The sequence below is a fragment of the Rhinichthys klamathensis genome, unplaced genomic scaffold (genome assembly GCF_029890125.1).
Source record: "Rhinichthys klamathensis goyatoka isolate OS25496 unplaced genomic scaffold, OSU_Roscu_1.1 h1tg000056l_1, whole genome shotgun sequence".
Taxonomy (NCBI): Eukaryota; Metazoa; Chordata; class Actinopteri; order Cypriniformes; family Leuciscidae; genus Rhinichthys; species Rhinichthys klamathensis.
Window position 1 is genome coordinate 540027 of NW_026606601.1, and position 19711 is coordinate 559737.

Below are 19711 nucleotides of genomic sequence, written 5' to 3' on the forward strand. Positions count from 1 at the left end.
CTTATTCCTCACACAATCAAATTTTATTTATTGCTATTGTTAACTAAAACTATAAAAATGTTTTATTACAAAATAACTCACACTTAAACTAAAATTAAGAAATACACAAATTATTTTTTTTTTAAATAAAACATTAAAAATATTAATAAATACTATGATAATAAATAACACTGCTTGGAAGCAAGTCATATGGACCACTTTTATGGTGCTTTTTAGAGTTTGAAAGCTGTTAAGAGTACGTAAAGATTCTACAAAAAGTAATTTGGCTTTTGAAACAAGAACAACGGCAGAACTGTCATCTTTGGGTGAACTATCCCTTTAAACCAACTATATTCATATTTACAAAATTTCTCTTTCCATTGGCTCTCTCACTCTTCCTCAACCATCATCTCTCTGTCTTGGCCCTGCAGGTTGTCTTTGCCACTTCCTGTGAGGGCTGGAGGTGTGTGGTCACACCTGTCCGAGTCCAGATCCAGCTCCTCGAAGGAAGAGACGCTGGAGGTGTCGCTTCTCTCCACGCGCTCAAAGTCCCAGTGACGGTCTCGGTCTCCGTGCGAGTGTGTCCTGGTGGTGGACGGGGCAGGTGAGGTGTCCCGGCTGTCGCAGGGGGGCAGGCGGCTCACAGAACTGCACTCGCTGTGGGAATCGGCACCTGTGTGTTTACACGCACACACCAAACACAAGAGGTGATTCATTTCGCCATAGTCTCACAGAAAGCAAGCAGCACCTCAGCAAATGAAAGCATCTCCTGTAAGGCTAGCATACAAAAGCTTGTATAACGTCTTCGTTTCCTTGTGTTTAATAGCGATTTCAGGTTGTTTCTGCACTTGCGCTACTTGCTAATTAGCAGTTGTGACTGTGCTTGTGGAAAGGAGATGAGGAGTGTTTGGAGAACTGCATGTGTTGGCATTGGAGTGTGTGAACAAACACCTTTGCAGATAACTAGGTTTCTAAACTAGCTGCTATATAGATGTTGAGGTCTTTTAGTTGTTTTTAGCATAAATTACTAGGCGGTTGTTTACTGAACAATTTCAAAATAGCTCAGCATCCCTCAGTCAATGCAAGCACGTCTATGCATTCTCTTTTTTAACCTGTTTTATCATCTACTAGGAGTTAATTGTATATCTCATGTTAAGAAAAGTAATAGCACTTGCCGCGATACGTTTGTGGTATAATTTATGTGGCTGAACTCATCTGACCACTTACCAACCATTCAGAACACCCTAGCAACTGCATGACAAGATGCAAAAACACCCTGAATATCTAGATTTTCATCATTTTTTTCCTGCATAAAAAATAAATTTGAAACATGGATGAATACTAAAAATCAGGCCAATACTGATAATCCGATAATTATAATGATCATAACCAATTATTGGCTGATATTAAAATTCTATACTATTTTGTGTAATAAATAAAGAATAACATACCTACAACTAAAGCATTTTTAAATGCTACATCAGTGTTGTTTTTGTTAACTAAAACTACTAACTTCGTTAAATATAATAAAACCAAAATAAAATTTAAATATTACTTTTAAAATTACATGGAAATTAGATAGGTTGCCTTTACAACTATCCGAAATAAAAATAAAAAAACATATTAAAGCTACATAGAAATATAAAAAAAACTACTAAAAAAAGCATGTAGCAAAATTACTAACATTTACTTAGCTAAAATTAAAATGAAGACTGCAAATATAAAATGAAGACTGCAAATATAAAAATAAAGGCTAATTTACAATACTATACTAAAATAACACTGGGCCTCTTTATTCTTAATCCTGCATGAAAAATTGCTTTGAAACATAGGAATGTGCAAATATTAAACCTCAATGAAATACTGATGATCATTGTGGCCAATAACCGAATAAATGACTGATATTAAAGATCGTTACTATTTTTGTGAAGAAAAAACCCCCAAAAAACAAAAAAAAAAACAGTTACTCTTTATTCCGATAGTCCACTTTGGATATTCACAGAAGTAACTTTGTAACAACAAATGTAAAAATTGGGGAAATGATCATGCACAATTAAAAATCCAATATAAAAAAATATGGATAAATGAAAAAATATGAATCATCAGCCGATTAATCAATATGCTACAGATATGTTGTGCCTTCCTATTGAGAGATAAAGCAAAATGTTTTGCAGCTATTCAATTAATCTTCTGCATCAGGAGTTTTAGACACACACACACACACTCAGTAACTGACAGTATGAGAGAGGAGAGACTAACAGATTTAGAGAGGTGAGTGTGTGCGCGCTCATGCTGTGTGTGAAGGAGACCCCGCACGCTCACACTCAGTGTGTCGGAGTGACAAACGTGTCAGGACCGCCTGCGTCTCAGCTTTTTTTCTGCTTATGTCAGTGCTTCTAAGATGAAGGGATGTTTTGTGTGTCTATTAGATGACCGTTCACTAAGTGTTGTTTATCTGCCTCCTGCTCTTTCCTGTCAATGTGGCATTTTGGTAGGGACGGACAGATTAGATGAAAGGGGGGATAGCGAGGGATGACAGGGAACCGAGTCTGTGAAAGAGAGAGAGAGGAATAAAGATAAAGAGATTGATAGTGCTGGAGAGAGAAAACAAAGTGTCCTTCAAATGCCATCAGCGTAGTGGAGGCCGCCGGAAAACTGTGACATTTTATAAATTTTGCTTCAATAACTCACAAACTACTACAAATGTGCCTACCATCTTTTGGTATTTGTTTATGTGCATTTATATGTGCCAACAGTTATAGTACTAAAAAAATTACATTTAGAATCACTTGAATTTAAAGTGCCCCTATTTAAGCAAGGTTCCTGATTTTGTTTTAGAGGTCTCCTATATAGTTTACTTGCCTGGTAAAACCCCCCACTAATTTCCCCATACAATATATTGCACATCACCTAATTTCTCAAAGAGTCTGAAAATGCTTCGTTCGGAGATTCTGTCTCTCGGTGAGCCTACTCTGCTCTGATTGGTCAAACGGCCTAGACTGTTGTGATTGGTCTACCGCTTACAGCGCGTGTCGGAAATGAAACGTGTCCATTTTTCATGTCAATTCGAGCCCGAGTAATAGCCTATGCATTTAAAGCATACATTACAAATTTGAAATATAAAAGATTCTTATTATTTAATCAAAACTGTTCTTGACGTATCGGCTAATAAGTTTAAGTTATTTCATTTCACGAAATAATGTTGATTTTATCAACAAAAAAAAAAAAATCTTTTAAAGGCCTGTTCTTTCAATTTAGTGTTACAACTTTTTATTTTATAACTAGTGATACAGTTGCCCTGACCTCACAAAATCTGCCATCAGAGACCAGAGCTAAAAATCTGGTATTCATGTTAACTGACAACCAATAAATAAAAGGTATTCATTTGGATTCAAAGAACAATTGGAAATGAAACCTAATTTGTATACATCAAAATAGTTTAATTGCAAATTTCTCACAAAGTAATGCAGTCTTTTCTCAACCTTAATGAGTGCATGCTATTGCCGATCAGTCTTTTGTGATTAAAGAAATGTATACAATTCCCCTTGGTTTTGGTTTCCCATATCAAATGTGAGAGCACTTCACAGCCCCTGCCATTTAAAGCACATTTCAGTGCAATATGCCACTTTGACAAAACTCATTTTGCAGCCGTTTCGTGAACAGCATCTTTCACCAGGGAACAGATGCTGAAAGCTTAAATCTGAGCAGCAAGGTCAGCGTCACACCACTTCAGCAAAACACAGCGATTTCTTCAGCATGACAACTAAAACATCACTTGACAACATCATTTGCGATATCTGCTTAAAAATGCGTAGCTGACACAGCGCTGAAACATGACATTAAGTAATTTGTTTTAGTGAATTATTGCAATTTAACTAAATCTTCAAAAAGAGATGACAGTGCAGATTAATAATTAAACGGTCAGTTATTTCTGACTTTACAACTGCAGTAAAACATCCCTGGCAATTTCAAAACACGGCGCAGACATCTGCTCGGAGACAACCAGAAGTACTTCAAAATCAAGGAATAGAAAATCTGTTTTCTTCTGTTCACATCTGTTCTCTGCACTTTGTGTCACTACAGGCACACTGCTGTCAGACTCCTGCTCATTAAAAGTTGAAAACTTCTGTAATTTGTTCAGAATACATTTGTGTGCACTAATAAATCATAAGAACGTGTTTATTTTGCTACTAGGAAGACAGTTAGTCTGACAAAACTGACAGATATACAAGTGTAAAAGCCAGGGTTCCTACATATTTTCCATTTCAAAATTTACTACAGTCCTCTGTAAATATTCTTATTTCCTGTTTTTTTTTCATTGGTTTTCTCAAAGTGATAAGCGCTTACATGATGAGAAGAAACCTAAAAAGCTTTATAACCTGCACACTGTATATTCACCTCCGACACATCAGTTTGATACTGTTATTTGATGCTGAATGACTACCAAACAGCAAAGTACAGTCTGATGATTGTTTGCTCCTTTATCTGTTGCTGGTTTGAGTGGCACACACACACATATTCAACTAGTGAAGTTCAAAAGAGACTTATGGTAAAAGACAAAGTGCTTCGCGCAATGAAAATGTGCGCCTTGGATTTATTAAATTGTGTTCGACAATCACTAAAGGATTACTAAACTTTTGCCATGAAAACAACGCCAAGGTCATGGGTTTGAATCCCAGAAAATGCATGAATTTAAAAAATGTGTAGCTTGAATGCCATGCAAGTTACTTTTGATAAAAACGTCTGCCGAATGCATACATGTAAATATTACAAATACAGTCATCATGAAATTTTTATTTTTCTACTGCGGAAGACAAAAAAAAAAAAAAAAAGAATGACTGAATTACTATATACTGTTTTTGTCCAAACAATAAAGTAAATGGGATCAGAAATCACATTGGACCTCTTTGACTTCCACAGAATTAGAAAAAAAGACAAAAACAAACTGATGACTATTTTTTATTTTTGGATCAACTATCACTAACTTATTCCTAAAACACTTATGTTGCTGTTATTATAAGCCAATATTGAAAATATATTGGTAACACTTTACACAGTTTCATTTGTCAACATTCGTTAAAGCATTAACATAAACTAACAATGCACAATATATTTGAACATTTATTAACCTTTGTTAATGCTAGTTAATAAAAATGTTCATGCTGTGCATTAACTAATGTTGACAGATACAACTTTTGATCTTAAAAATGGATTAGTAAATGTTGAGATTAACATGAATTAAGATTAATAAATAATGTAGAACTATTGTTCATTGTTACTTCATGTTAACTAATGTAGTTAACTAATGTTAATAAATTGAACCTCATTGTAGAGTGTTACCAATATATTCAGCAATATTTATTACGTTTCAACGTTTTCTGATTCAGATGATTTCGTGTTAGATTCTAAAGTTATAAGCCAATAGCAACTAACTTTGTGCTAGTCTTGAGGGTCTGTGTGTCCCGCTGGAAGATCAAACGTGCACTTGAACAGGACAGTAGGAATGAGACATGCTGTAAAACATATTACATTTAGCAGCACATTTAGACCCAACAAACCAGCAGGCTTCATATTTGTCCTTTAATCTTCCGTCTTCTCTGCTTTAATCTTCTTCCTCTATCATATATTATAGTTATCATTATGTGTTTGTTTCAAGGTAACAGACTAACAGGTGTAACAGGCATCACTAGGACAGGACAGCTGGTGTGGACAACACACCCCTCACAAACAGCTCATGTGTGTTTCATATTTGCTCGGCGGTACCTCTGGGCTTTGGTCTGACCAGGGCAATACGCCATTCACACACACACACACACACACACACACAGATTGTGTCTCATTATCACTAGAGCAGGTGTAGGTGAGTTCAGCCAATATGACACAACCACATCAAAACTCCATAAGATGGTAGTTAATGCCTATTAAAACACTTTCATGTGAAATGAAACTGATACACTGGGCACACTAAATGTGAACTTGTTAAATGGACAATAGGCTACTATTACGCCACGTTCACTCCGCAAGTCCTAATGCTCAATTCAGATTTTTTGCTCAGATCCGATTTTTTGATTGGCTGTTCACATTACCTTTTAAAATGTGACCTATATCTGATTGCAGTGTGAACTGTTTGAGGTTTCAAACTAACCGGCATGCGCAAAAGAACAATAACAATGACATCAGACGCAGCACGCGGTTGCACTAAAGTTCGGGAGGTTATGGAGGAAGTAAGCATATTCGCATTTATTTCATAATGTTTGTGAATGGAAACTTTTGCGGGTTTATGGTTGCAAATTCACTACAGAGATCTGTGTGGATGCGTAGACGAAGCCAGGAGTGGTGGGAATATGACGTGAATAGTTTCACTGAGACGCTGTTCTTCCATTTCATTGTGCAATTTTTTCAAAAACGGAGCGGTTACGGTAGGTCCTTCTAGCTTGAATTGAAGTATCTCCCCATATACTACTTAGATCTAACACCTCACTCTCATTGACTCGCTTCATCGCTGTTCTCCATATCTAGTCAAGTTTTTAATGTTAGGCTACTGTCTGTGTCTGTTGTGTCTAGGGCTTCGCCGGCGCATAATTGTGACAAATGTCGACGTAGATTGACGTAAGTCGCATCAAATCCGCCTTGATTGTTCACACTGCGGCCGCATTGAAAAAAATCAGCTCTGGGTCTGATTCAGGACCACATATGTATGGCCCCGTTCACACTGCAGGCAAAAGTGGCCCAAATTTGATTTTTTTGGCGTCAAGTGACCAGGTCAGACTTCTTCAGAGGTAGTGTGAACACTCAAATCTAGCTCAGATCTGATTTTTTCAAATCAGATTTAGACCATATACATATGCGGTGTGAACGGGGGGCCTATGTGGTCTAAATCTGATTTGAAAAAAATCAGATCTGGGCTAGATTTGAGTGTTCACACTACCTCTGAAGAAGTCTGACCTGGTCACTTGACCCCCAAAAAATCAGATTTGGGCCACTTTTGCCTGCAGTGTAAACGGGGCCTTAGTGCTCAATAAACGGTGTTAAAAATCTTTGATGGGAGCCAACAAGTTTGTACTAACGTCATTGTCAAACTAAAGAAACTATGTTTGGTAGCTTACATGTCTCTTCCACGTCTTAATGGGCAGTTCTTAGCCAAAATAATTATGTAGATAATCAAAAGTATGCCTTTGCTAAACTTTTATTTCCTTTAATTGGTGTACTGTGAGTTGCTTTAGATAAGAAAGCATCAATAGGAAAGCCATAATTAGTATACCTGTGATGTCCGTCCTCCTGTCCTCTTCAGACTCTTTTCCCAGTAACCATCTTTGGGCCTCTCTAACTTCAGGAACATAGAAATCACCCTGCCGAGCCAGCGGACTCATATAGTGGATCATCCCTCCTCGGTAGATCTCCAGAAATGGATGCGCACATAATTTCCTTTCCTAAGAGACACACAGACAGAAAGATAAAAGAAAAAAATTTGAATAAAAGTTCTTTCAATCCAGCCACATATAAAAAATAAAAAAAACTCCAAAAGAGAATGATCCCAGCACTTTTCCAAGCTGAAATACACAAGTTTAGGATTTTTCTTTTATGTTTAAGAAATAAATACTTCTATTCAGCAAGGATAAACTTCAAAAGTGACAGTAAAGACATTTATAATGCACTAAAGGCTTCTATGTTAAATAAATGCTGTTCTTTTGAACTTTCTTAATGAGTATCATAGTTTACACAAAAATATTAATCAGCACAACTGTTGGAAAAAATGTTTATTAAGCAGCAAATTAGAATATTAGAAGGATTTCTGAAGGATCATGTGACACTGAAGACTGGTGAAAATTGTAATGATGCTGAAAAATCAGCTTTGGCATTACAGACATAAATATCCATCCATATCAACAGTCAGCCTTATCATAATTTGAACTCTTAACGTGCATTTAATCATTCATTTCCGTTTATGCTGGGATTTATTGTGTGATAATGGCTGGCTAGCTGTATATTATCAAAAATCAAGAGAAAGATTGGAAGAGGGAGGAGAGAGAGAGAGAGAGAGAGAGAGAGAGAGAGAGAGAGAGAGAGAGAGAGAGAGAGAGAGAGAGAGAGAGAGAGAGAGAGAGAGAGAGAGAGAGAGAGAGAGAGAGAGAGAGAGAGAGACAGAGAGAGAGAGAGAGAGAGAGACAGAGAGAGAGAGAGAGAGAGAGAGAGAGAGAGAGAGAGAGAGAGATTCAACAGAACTGTATTTGTTCACTTACTCATCCACAACAAATACACAATTATACATTAACATTTTCATAAAATAAAAACAGTATAATATTCACATGACAGCAATAACAGAAAAAATAATATATACTAAAACACAGAGATCATTCCAATGTTGGTGTAAAGATTAGGTTGTCTTCAAATAGTGTACAAAGAGTCTCATTATAACACCACTGGTCCAGAAAAAACTCACAATTATTCATAGCTTTATAAAATTTATAATCAATCAAAATTCTGGCCTTCACAAATTCTTTAAACATTAATAGTGCTTCTTGTCCTGTTTTACTTTCAATCTTGTTCTTTCTGCTGAGAGAGAGAGAGCAAATAAAAGGAAGAGTTGAAAAGCTAAGAGCAGGTCATCCACAGACACTGTCCAGCCACTAACGCTTCCTCTTACCCCTTCCTATTCTCAGTTTTCACCCTTATTACTCACTGATTTTAACACTTATCCTGAACACACACAAACACACTTCTCATCAAAGCTAGCAAAGCTTGCTTCATTTCAATCAAATTTAAGGAGCCCCCAACAGAGTTGTTAAACCTCCTATTGAGACAAATCTGTCTTGTGATCTTTTCATTAAAATCTTACGAGCACTAAATCACACTAATTGAAACAGGCATTTTTAAACCAGGAATATACCCCAAAAAAATAAAAAATAAGAGGCTCACTTTGGGATGCTGAGTAGGGTGAATTCAGGTTGATTGGGACACTTTTTCCACACTCATTTCAATGGCAAAAAGTATCCCAATAAACCTGAATTCACCCTATGGATATCAGCATCTACCAAATACATGCATGTAAAATACATTTGTCGAAGGCATCCTAAATGCATCATTTTGATAATTGTATTCTTTCCAAACCCTAAAAAACCCATTGCTGATATGTCCAAACTATAGCCAGCATGTGTTGCTTTCCCTTCAGGCAGGGTGTAGTTAACAGTAGTCAAATGTTACATCAATATTCATTAAGCTGATGAATATTTTAAAGTGAAGTGTTGAATATGTAAATCAGAAACGGTTTGAAGTCCAAAAATATAAGATGATTGATCACCAGATTGGACAGGGATTATATTTAGATAAATTAGTTTGTAGAAATCACAAACAAAAGTCGGATAACTGCTCCCCCCCCCAAAAAAAGAGACTGAGGCAAAATTAGCAGCTGACAGTAAAGGATGTGTGTTTAGTTGTCTACATGTACTCAGAGAGTATGGGACATCAGGGACGTCTCTGTTCTCCCACCATCTGTTTCTCACAGACAAAGGCTTTCAACACCTGTATGACAGTCAGGCTGTTATGTCTAATTTAATTCTGATAGGTTTAAGTCTATATATGACCAAAATTCTCTTTTAAAATTATACATATAAAAACACATATTCATTTTTACCTGAATAACTCCTCATTGCCTTGCTTTTAGCATTAGCATACATTCTGCTCCTACAATTTAAATCACAAACAAATTCAAAGTCTGAAAAAGCAAAAGGCCTGATCTGAACCCTCGATCTCCCCGCCACGGCGCTATTCTACATCTGACAGATGATTGACGTGTGCTGCCACGAACAAAGCTGGAGGACTGGGGCCGTAAACAGGGACAGGAGACAGAAGGGACTAGAAGCTGGGGGATTACGTAACGCTATTAATATCCCAATATCATAAACAATGTATCCACGCAATAGTGTTTGAGATCCAGTCCCTCAAGACCTGAAAAAGGAAAATGCACAGATGAGCAAGTTTAAAAAATGTCTGTTGAGTTATTGATTCAAACTCTTAGGTAACAAAATTGGGCCGATTGTTTGTGCAAGGATCTACACTTATTAGGTCAGCTAATTTATCATAATTAGAAGTTTTGGCTTTTTTTTAAAAGTCTGTCAAGTACAACTTTAAATGCTGATGCATAATCCATAAGTGTATTGTCTTGGTCTCCCTAGTGAGATTTTCTAATTGGTTTATGGCTGAACTATTGATTCTAGATAATTAACCAGCTCACAGTCTCATGTGACACTCTGCAATCAAAATAAAGCTGAAGGGCAAGAAGTTTCATATCCACCATCATCATATAATCAATAGTCTTTCCCTCAAAGAATCAGCTATTGTTCCAATGTTTTACATTTACCTACTAATGCAGACCTACAGAGTTATCCTCCCCTTTCATAGAGGTCTGGGTTTGTATTTCATATTTTTCTCCAAAGAGTTTTCCAAAACTCCTCAATAAGGAGTTGAGCCAAACCAATCAACCTAAATATATAAATTCAAAGCCAAAAAAACTGTCAGAAAAAGACAAAGGTTTAAGACTTCAAAAGATTTACCTCACAGCTCTTTATGGCATTAGTAGCTCTTTCATTCCGTTATAATACTTTTATCAAAATCTGAACTTTAATAAAAAATATATTACACTTTTTTGGAGAACTTGAATGGCAGTTTAACTTTCGGAAACCTACTGCTGAGCTCTATTGCCGTCAACCCTGTAGAAGCTACTTCAGCACAAAGCAAATGTGATTTAAAGGAATAGTTCATCCCAAAAAGAAAATTCAGTCATTATTTTAATCACCTCATTCCAAACCAAATTACTTTCTTTCTTTTGCGGAGGACAAAAGGTCGATTTTTAAACAATACTAGGCTAATATTTGAAAGAATGACTCTTTTCTGTATACCTCAAGTGAATGAGAGAACCGAGTCTGTCAAGCTCTAAAATGACAAAATAGAAGAAACCCCCCCCCCCCCGCTGCATAAAAGAGCCATTAAATTATCATAAAAGTAGTCCATTTAACTACTAAGTCATTAAAATTTTGGTCATTAGCTAGTGGTAAATCTGTATATGACTAAAATTCAACTGTGTTGACTGACATTTCAAGGTGAGATATCCATGTATAAAAACAATGTAGATAACAAAATTAATGATGCAGGAGAATGTAGAAAAAAATAGAGAAGCAAAAAGGCTCCATTGCAAACTCTGAGAAGAAAAGAAAACAGATGGAGAGGAAAAGAAGAGGGATGCTGCGGTAAGCCAGAGACGAAGATGAAAAGCTGTCAAAATTTCTCATCCAAATTCAAGAGGAAAGGTTCCATCTCACACTGCTCTTCTTCTCTGTATATCCTTTTAATTAACGTTCCCTCATATAGATTCAGTCTCGCTAGACTCACAGAAATAGAGAGAGAAAAACAGGGCATGGAAATGCCTTCCGCTTTTCTTTTTCTCGACAGTAGCAGAGGATAAGCATGGATTGCCTTTCTACACTATGAAAAGGATCTTGGAACTCTGAGATCTGTTTCCAGGCTTTCATTCATTCAAAGAATCACAGAAATACTGATCTGGATGGAGTAATGTGATAGTACTTTGATACACACCGAAAGAGACATGATTTATATGACAGACTTAGACATTATCAAATGAGTAATAATATCTCCACTGCTTCCCATATAGAAAGTAAAAAAGATTGAATGGAGATTAAATCCTGTTGTTTTTCTGAGAAACAGAACCTAGCAATCTCAAATGTTACCAACATCTGTAATCAAAAGTCAAAGATCTCAAAAAGAACTAAAAATGTCTCATCAAATACTTCCATTAAATTCCAATTAAATCTTTTTTTTTAAACTATAAATGTCTTTACTGTCACTTTTGATCAACTGACTGCATCGTTGCTGTAGAAAAGTAACAATTTCTTTTTTTTTTTACTTACTGACCCCAAAAGTTTGAATGGTATTGTAAATTAGTCTCTTGAGCTAAAAAGAGAAACCTCACAACAATAAATGTTCTCTCTTGTCGAACTTGATTGTGCAACCAGATTACCATTTTCACAGATCACACATTTACCCTGCAGCAAAAAAAAAAAAAAAAAAAAAAAAAAAAAGAGATTATTAACTAAATAACAAAATGCCATATTGCCCCTTCAAGGAGAAAGACTCTTTTATAGTGATGGACCACTGCCATAAAATATCCCCACTATCTTCAGTGTCTCCAGGGATGGCATATCTCAGGAGAGAATAAAGATAAGACGCGGAGAGAGACTCCATGCTATTTACGAAAAGACATGAGTGACAAGGAGAAAAGGCCCCTGCAGTGACTGCTGGAGAAGCCCATCAAATATTTGGCTTGGTGATTGAGTAGCTTTAAGATTGTCTGGGACGTCCCTCCATTGCAATTCAAACTGGCCCTGCATTTCGAAAGGTGTTGTTTTTCTTCTGCAAAAGAAACATCAATAGTGTGTACAGGGTATGTTAAAACCAGTTATTAAAAATTGTTGTGATATTTTATATATATATATCCTTATTTATTTTTTATTTCTTACAAGGGAACAAACATTGATAACAAAAAGATACCAAAATCTCACTTAAACACAAACAGAAAGTAAAAAAGGAAACAGAAGGTCCATCTGGCTACCACCAACAGAGAATGCCTGTGAGAAATAAAACATTATTGATGTATTTATATAGCTTTATTTCTCTCACACGCCACAGGTTTTCATGTGAGAACGGATGAGTGTTTTCTTTTTTTTGGTAAGTTCCTTGCCTGGGGATAAACATCTGAGGGAACGTCAGTTTGGAAAGGAAAATCCTTTCCAAAAATACACAGCATGCTTTCAGAAAAATAAACAAAAGCGTTTAGGATAAATTTAGGACTAAAGAAGACCTCATGGCCCAATGTACAAATGTACTGTTTCTAAACAGTTTTGCTGTCACTAGTATCTCGCACACACATACAACGCCATGCTTTGTCTTGGGTAACCGCAGTGCATTCATTGTGGGCTGAAAGTGCTACAAAGAGATGAATGTGCCAAGAAGAGCACCAAACCACACATCTATGAAAAAGGTCAGCACATTTCTGAAGTGCTGATTCTGGAACAGTTCATGTCTTTGTTATTAAAATCAATTATGTAGTTAGGTGATCCCCTGATCTTCCATACTTCATAGATTTGTTGCCGTTTGAGATGAATAGCCTAATCATGTCTAAACTGCTTTGCAGAACTAATATCTTTCCTCTGTGAAGGAGATTCCCAGTGGTGGTATCATCTTAAGCAAAAATGTCAAAGATCAGTCAGAAAGAAATCTATCAGATATACAGTTATCAGTGGTGCTCGATAAGGCTTAAAGGGATAGTTCACCCAAAAATGAAAATACTGTCATTAGTTACTCACCCTAATGTTGTTCTAAACCCGTAAGACTTTCGTTCATCTTCGGAACAGAAACCAAGAATCCCTTTGAAGAAATCTGAGTTAGTTCTGTACTCTCCATTGACAGCAACGCAACTACCACTAAAGCATCAAAAAGTTTATAAACAGACTGTAAAACTAATCCATATGAATTAAATGGTTTAGTCCAAATTTTAAGAAGAGACTCAATCACTTTAGATGCGAACAGATTTAATTTAGGCTTTTATTTACATATAAGCATTGATCAGTGAACATAAACAGAAGCTCAACCAAACCTGCTTGACGCGTGAGAACAAACCTCGTTGGTTCTTGCGGAAGCTCAAATGTGCTGCGTAACACGAGAATGAACCTCATTGGTTCTTGCTGAAGCTCAAACGTGCTGCGTAACACGAGAATGAACCTCATTGGTTCTTGCTGAAGCTCAAACGTGCTGCGTAACACGAGAATGAACCTCATTGGTTCTTGCTGAAGCTCAAACGTGCTGCGTAACACGAGAATGAACCTCATTGGTTCTTGCTGAAGCTCAAACGTGCTGCGTAACACGAGAATGAACCTCATTGGTTCTTGCTGAAGCTCAAACGTGCTGCGTAACACGAGAATTAACCTCATTGGTTCTTGCTGAAGCTCAAACGTGCTGCGTAACACAAGAATGAACCTCATTGGTTCTTGCTGAAGCTCAAACGTGCTGCGTAACACAAGAATGAACCTCATTGGTTCTTGCTGAAGCTCAAACGTGCTGCGTAACACAAGAATGAACCTCATTGGTTCTTGCTGAAGCTCAAACGTGCTGCGTAACACGAGAATGAACCTCATTGGTTCTTGCTGAAGCTCAAACGTGCTGCGTAACACGAGAATGAACCTCATTGGTTCTTGCTGAAGCTCAAACGTGCTGCGTAACACGAGAATGAACCTCATTGGTTCTTGCTGAAGCTCAAACGTGCTGCGTAACACGAGAATGAACCTCATTGGTTCTTGCTGAAGCTCAAACGTGCTGCGTAACACGAGAATTAACCTCATTGGTTCTTGCAGAAGCTCAAACGTGCTGCGTAACACGAGAATTAACCTCATTGGTTCTTGCTGAAGCTCAAACGTGCTGCGTAACACGAGAATGAACCTCATTGGTTCTTGCTGAAGCTCAAACGTGCTGCGTAACACGAGAATGAACCTCATTGGTTCTTGCTGAAGCTCAAACGTGCTGCGTAACACGAGAATGAACCTCATTGGTTCTTGCTGAAGCTCAAACGTGCTGCGTAACACGAGAATGAACCTCATTGGTTCTTGCTGAAGCTCAAACGTGCTGCGTAACACGAGAATTAACCTCATTGGTTCTTGCAGAAGCTCAAACGTGCTGCGTAACACGAGAATGAACCTCATTGGTTCTTGCTGAAGCTCAAACGTGCTGCGTAACACGAGAATGAACCTCATTGGTTCTTGCTGAAGCTCAAACGTGCTGCGTAACACGAGAATGAACCTCATTGGTTCTTGCTGAAGCTCAAACGTGCTGCGTAACACGAGAATTAACCTCATTGGTTCTTGCAGAAGCTCAAACGTGCTGCGTAACACGAGAATGAACCTCATTGGTTCTTGCTGAAGCTCAAACGTGCTGCGTAACACGAGAATGAACCTCATTGGTTCTTGCTGAAGCTCAAACGTGCTGCGTAACATGAGAATGAACCTCATTGGTTCTTGCTGAAGCTCAAACGTGCTGCGTAACACGAGAATGAACCTCATTGGTTCTTGCTGAAGCTCAAACGTGCTGCGTAACACGAGAATGAACCTCATTGGTTCTTGCTGAAGCTCAAACGTGCTGCGTAACACTAGAATGAACCTCATTGGTTCTTGCTGAAGCTCAAACGTGCTGCGTAACACGAGAATGAACCTCATTGGTTCTTGCTGAAGCTCAAACGTGCTGCGTAACACGAGAATGATGGTTCTCACACATCAAGCAAACCTGCTTGAGCTTCCGTTTACCACAACTGATTTGCGCTGATGAATGATTATATGTGAATAAAAGCCTAAATTCAATCTGTTCATCATATAAGGCGATCGTGTCTCTTGTCAATGGAGGAACAGAAAGATCTCAGATTTCTTCAAAAAAGTCCTGAAAATGAACGAGAGTGTTACGGGTTTGAAAAAAAACGAGGGTGAGTATTTAATGACAGAATTTTAATTTTGGGTGAACTATTCCTTTAAACTTAAGGCAGATTTGAACCGTGACCTCCAATCAACTTCCCAAAAAACACTAGTAACCTGGGGCCGGTTGCATAAATTACAACTTAGCCTAGTTTTGACATAAATAGGCACTAAGTTACACACTACTAAATGTTTTTGCGTTGCACCATTAAACTTAGTTGAAGCGTAACTCTATGCATAAACAAAATATTTACGGAAGCCTTCGATCAGGAGTAACAGTTGGAATAAAATAGTAGACTGACTGAACTGCATCAATAAGCTCTTGTTTTACCTGACAGACTTCAATTATTTAGACATATATAACAATGATACACACAGCTTACATTTTAAGAGAGAAAACATTATAATTTCAAATACAGTTTCTGAATGTTATTTACATACAAAAATACCTATTATGTCATTCATGATTAAGTTTTACTGTATTTAATGGTAATTTTTACCATTAGTTACATGAGGTAAAAGAAGTTGGAATGAAGGATAAACTGAAAATCACAGTATTTAAACAACTTTTCCTCAAGTATTTGAAGGTTGCTATTGGATCATTGAGGGTAAACGTCATAGGCTATTATGCGACTATGCATTACTTTACAGAGAGCTTACAGCTAGTTACCTAGCTACGTTCTGCCTGAAGAACAAATGGCACAGCTGAATAAAGTTCAGAGTTAGTTGGAAACTAGCTAGTAGTTACTAAGCCTCTATTTTCAATTTAAGTAAGAATTTATACATTTCTGATGCAACCCTAGTAACCTTTTAGCTGCTGCCCTAAAAAATGCCCTGCCCTGAAACTGAAACACCCTTAAAATGATTTAAAATTTTACAAATATTTAATTTATTTTAAGATGTACCATCTCAGAGGATCCACATTCTGTGCACACACAAACCTCACAGGCTAAACCAATACTCAGTTTCTCCAGACACATCATATCCTAATATTCCTCAATAGACTGCTGCTGTCCAGTGGAACTCTTCTCTTTCGACACCTGCTCTTGTCCTCCTCCTTTAATGACAGTAATCTACAGGATTATGGGGTGGACAACTGTCAGACGTCACTGTAAATACGGGGGACAGACATCAAGTGTGTCTTTACCAGCGGTAGACAACCATCACCATTATCTGCCAATCTCTAAAAATAATATGTTTAAAGGTCTTGGACTCTCTTATCTTGACACTTGTAGAAAAAAAAATCCAAGGTAAGGTTTTCTGCTACAAATGTATCTCATTGTTTTGACAAAACAGGTAGAACATACATTTATTTGGAGAAACATTACATTATGCAATAGTTTAACAGATTAACTAGATTCTACATTTTTAGAAGACAATGCAATGTTTTGTTGGTGGTTGCCAGGAAAGTGCAGTTTCTATGCTGTTCTAAATAGTGTTTAGTGCATTTCTAGGTGTCTACTAGTGTTCTGGGTGGTCAAAAGACTTCCCCCTATCTATGATATTCTAGACCCAAATAAGGCTAAGATTTCTCCTACTATGTAAATGTATAGGATTTTAAGCTAGTTCTGCCCGTTGCATCATTAATCTGGCAAAAAGTATGAGTAAAAAAATAAATAAATCAAGGACAAGGTCCAATCACTTAGAGGTATTCAGGTTAGGGATTAGTTAAATTCCCAAACTTTAAGTATGAGGAATAATACAAGTGATGATTGCTTAACAATTAGGAATTAGGGATGCACAATATATCGGACACCATATCGGTATCGTCTGATACGCCAGCAGCCATATCACCCTGTAGCCCAAGACTGGTGGCCCACTGAAGCTAAGCAGGGTTGAGCCTGGTTAGTACCTGGATGGGAGACCTTCTGAGAAAACCAGGTTGCTGCTGGAAGAGGTGTTAGTGAGGCCAGTAGGGGGTGCTCACCCTGTGGTCTGTGTGGGTCCTAACGCCCCAGTATGGTAATGGGGACACTATACTGTCAAAGAGCACTGTCCTTCGGATGAGACGTTAAACCGAGGCCCTGACTCTCTGTGGTCATAAAAAAAAATCACAGGATGTCTTTCGAAAGAGTAGGGGTGTAACCCCGGCATCCTGGCCAAATTTGCCCAGTGGCCTCTGTCCATCATGGCCTCCTAATCATCCCCATATATATATACCAATTGGCTTCATCACTATGTCTCCTCTCCACCAGTAAGCTGGTGTGTGGTGGGCGTTCTGGCGCAATATGGCTGCCGTTGCATCATCCAGGTGGATGCTGCACATTGGTGGTGGTTGAGGAGATCCCCCCTTGTAAAGCGCTTTGAGTGCCAAGAAAAGCGCTATATAAATGTAATGAATTATATGTTCGGTTTTAATGTTATCGTTATCGGTCCGATTAGAAGATTTGGCTGATATCTTAAAGCCAATAAATAATGGATTCTTTCCTTTAGCTGAGACGCTTCTTATGCGTACTGTTTGCCATGATGGTTTTGAATTGCTTGAAATATGATTCGATTTTTTTTTCTCGTTTGATTTATATTGAAGTTTTGTTTTGTAATCAGGCTTTTGTTAAAACTGATTTGTAACTTTTTTGTAACTGATGTAAAACTTTTGTTTTGTAATCAGGCTCTCGAAAACTATATAAAAATTTGGATTTATCAGCCAATATATCGTTATTGGCTTTCAAATATAAAGAATTAGGCCTATCAGTTATCGATAACGGCGCATCCCTTTTAGGAATATCAGATTTGACGTATCACACAAACAACATGGAATACATTTCTCCCAGTCCTTTCTTTACCACAAGTCGACGCTTTAACATCACAAAGACTCCATTATAAAATGTTGCGCACAAAGCACTGACTTTGATCACAAACAACTTTGTTCGAAGAAACTTGCTTTCTCAGATTAGTGTGGCCTATTTGCGCTGGCTAAATACATTCAATTGGGCTTTCCTTGTAAATCACTGACCCGAGTGATGTGTCAGTGTTCGGTCTTTTGTCAAAGCCATTTCCTTAAGCTAAATGGTTCTGGTCCTCCTCTAAGCTCCTGAGACTCCAAACTCACAGTCCACTGCCCCTAAATTTCATTACAGGTCTGGTCGAAAATCCCCTGGCAGGAAACAAGAAGGAAAGCTGAAATTTGCATGCGTTATCTTGAAGGAGAAGTTCACAGGTTTGGCAGGGTCCCCTTTGTCATTTCTTTAAAAAAAAGGAGGACTTGCGACTACTCTAATAGTGAAAAATGGGCCGTATGACTAAGGAACGATTGAGAAATGTCTGTGTTTCAGACCATCAATAAAGAGACAATTTCTTATTTGCTGGGAAATGGAGAATCACTCTCCATGATGAATGTAACAACCCAGAAGCTCTAAGGGACAACGGAAATAATCCAAGAGAAGGTAAAACACAGGTGTTCATATTTCACATAGGACAAGATAAAAGTACATTTTAGGAAACAGACTGAAAGAAGAGATCTTCCATGGTACCATCATTATGTTGTCCACAATCTTCCCAAAGTGTGCATCAAACTTCTGACATTTTACTGTAAGAGGCTCTAGCACTTTCATCCTTTCCAGGAGATGCTGCACCAGATAGTGGATAGCCAATAATAGGCTACTGAAATCTTTGCTCATTTTTATGAAGGCTACTTCATGAACTATATCACTTTCCCAACCTCCAAAGAGAAACGTTATAAATGAGACAAGAGAATCTAAGCCATGTGAAACTCCATGGTTACCAAGGAAACGTTCGGAAAGATTTCCATGGAGATTAGATCCTTTGATATTCCAAAGAGAAAAGGAATGGGAGAGAGGGAAGCATCCAAAGACACAGATCTGATGAGAAAATCCATCATTAGGGAGGTTTTTTTTTTTATCTGAGAGAGAGAGAAAGACAAGGAATCCCAATCAGTGCATATCATTACTGAGAGATTCCAGTCTCCAACATGGGCTACTCAAACTCACAATAGCCTACATTTCTAATGGGGAAGCCCTCCAATTAACCCCAGCAATTAAATTTCTCTTAACCATAGATGAAAGACAGCTACCTCAAAGTTCCTTTGACTTGGATCTAAAAACCAGTTTTGTTATTTTTCGCACAATAGAAAGGTCAGATTTTGAGAAAAGGAAGGCTAGACATGAAAGATCACGGTGACCTTACCGAGACAAAACAAAGCTGAGAATCTTAAAGTCAACTTTCACAAACCCAAATGTTTTATAAACTTT

At 37.6% G+C, this 19711-nt stretch overlaps 1 protein-coding gene across 1 annotated transcript in view; it reads right to left on the minus strand.

Moving 5' to 3' along the window:
• Positions 1-353: 353 nt before the first annotated feature.
• LOC130083526 (testis-expressed protein 264 homolog) overlaps positions 354-19711 on the minus strand; it is a 44330-nt gene continuing 24972 nt past the window's right edge. The window contains exons 3-4 of the mRNA XM_056248600.1: positions 7241-7409; positions 354-652 (exon numbers count right to left, since the gene is read on the minus strand). Coding sequence (XP_056104575.1) covers positions 369-652; positions 7241-7409 — 453 coding nt within the window. The 3' untranslated portion in view covers positions 354-368. The remainder of the gene's footprint in view (positions 653-7240; positions 7410-19711) is intronic.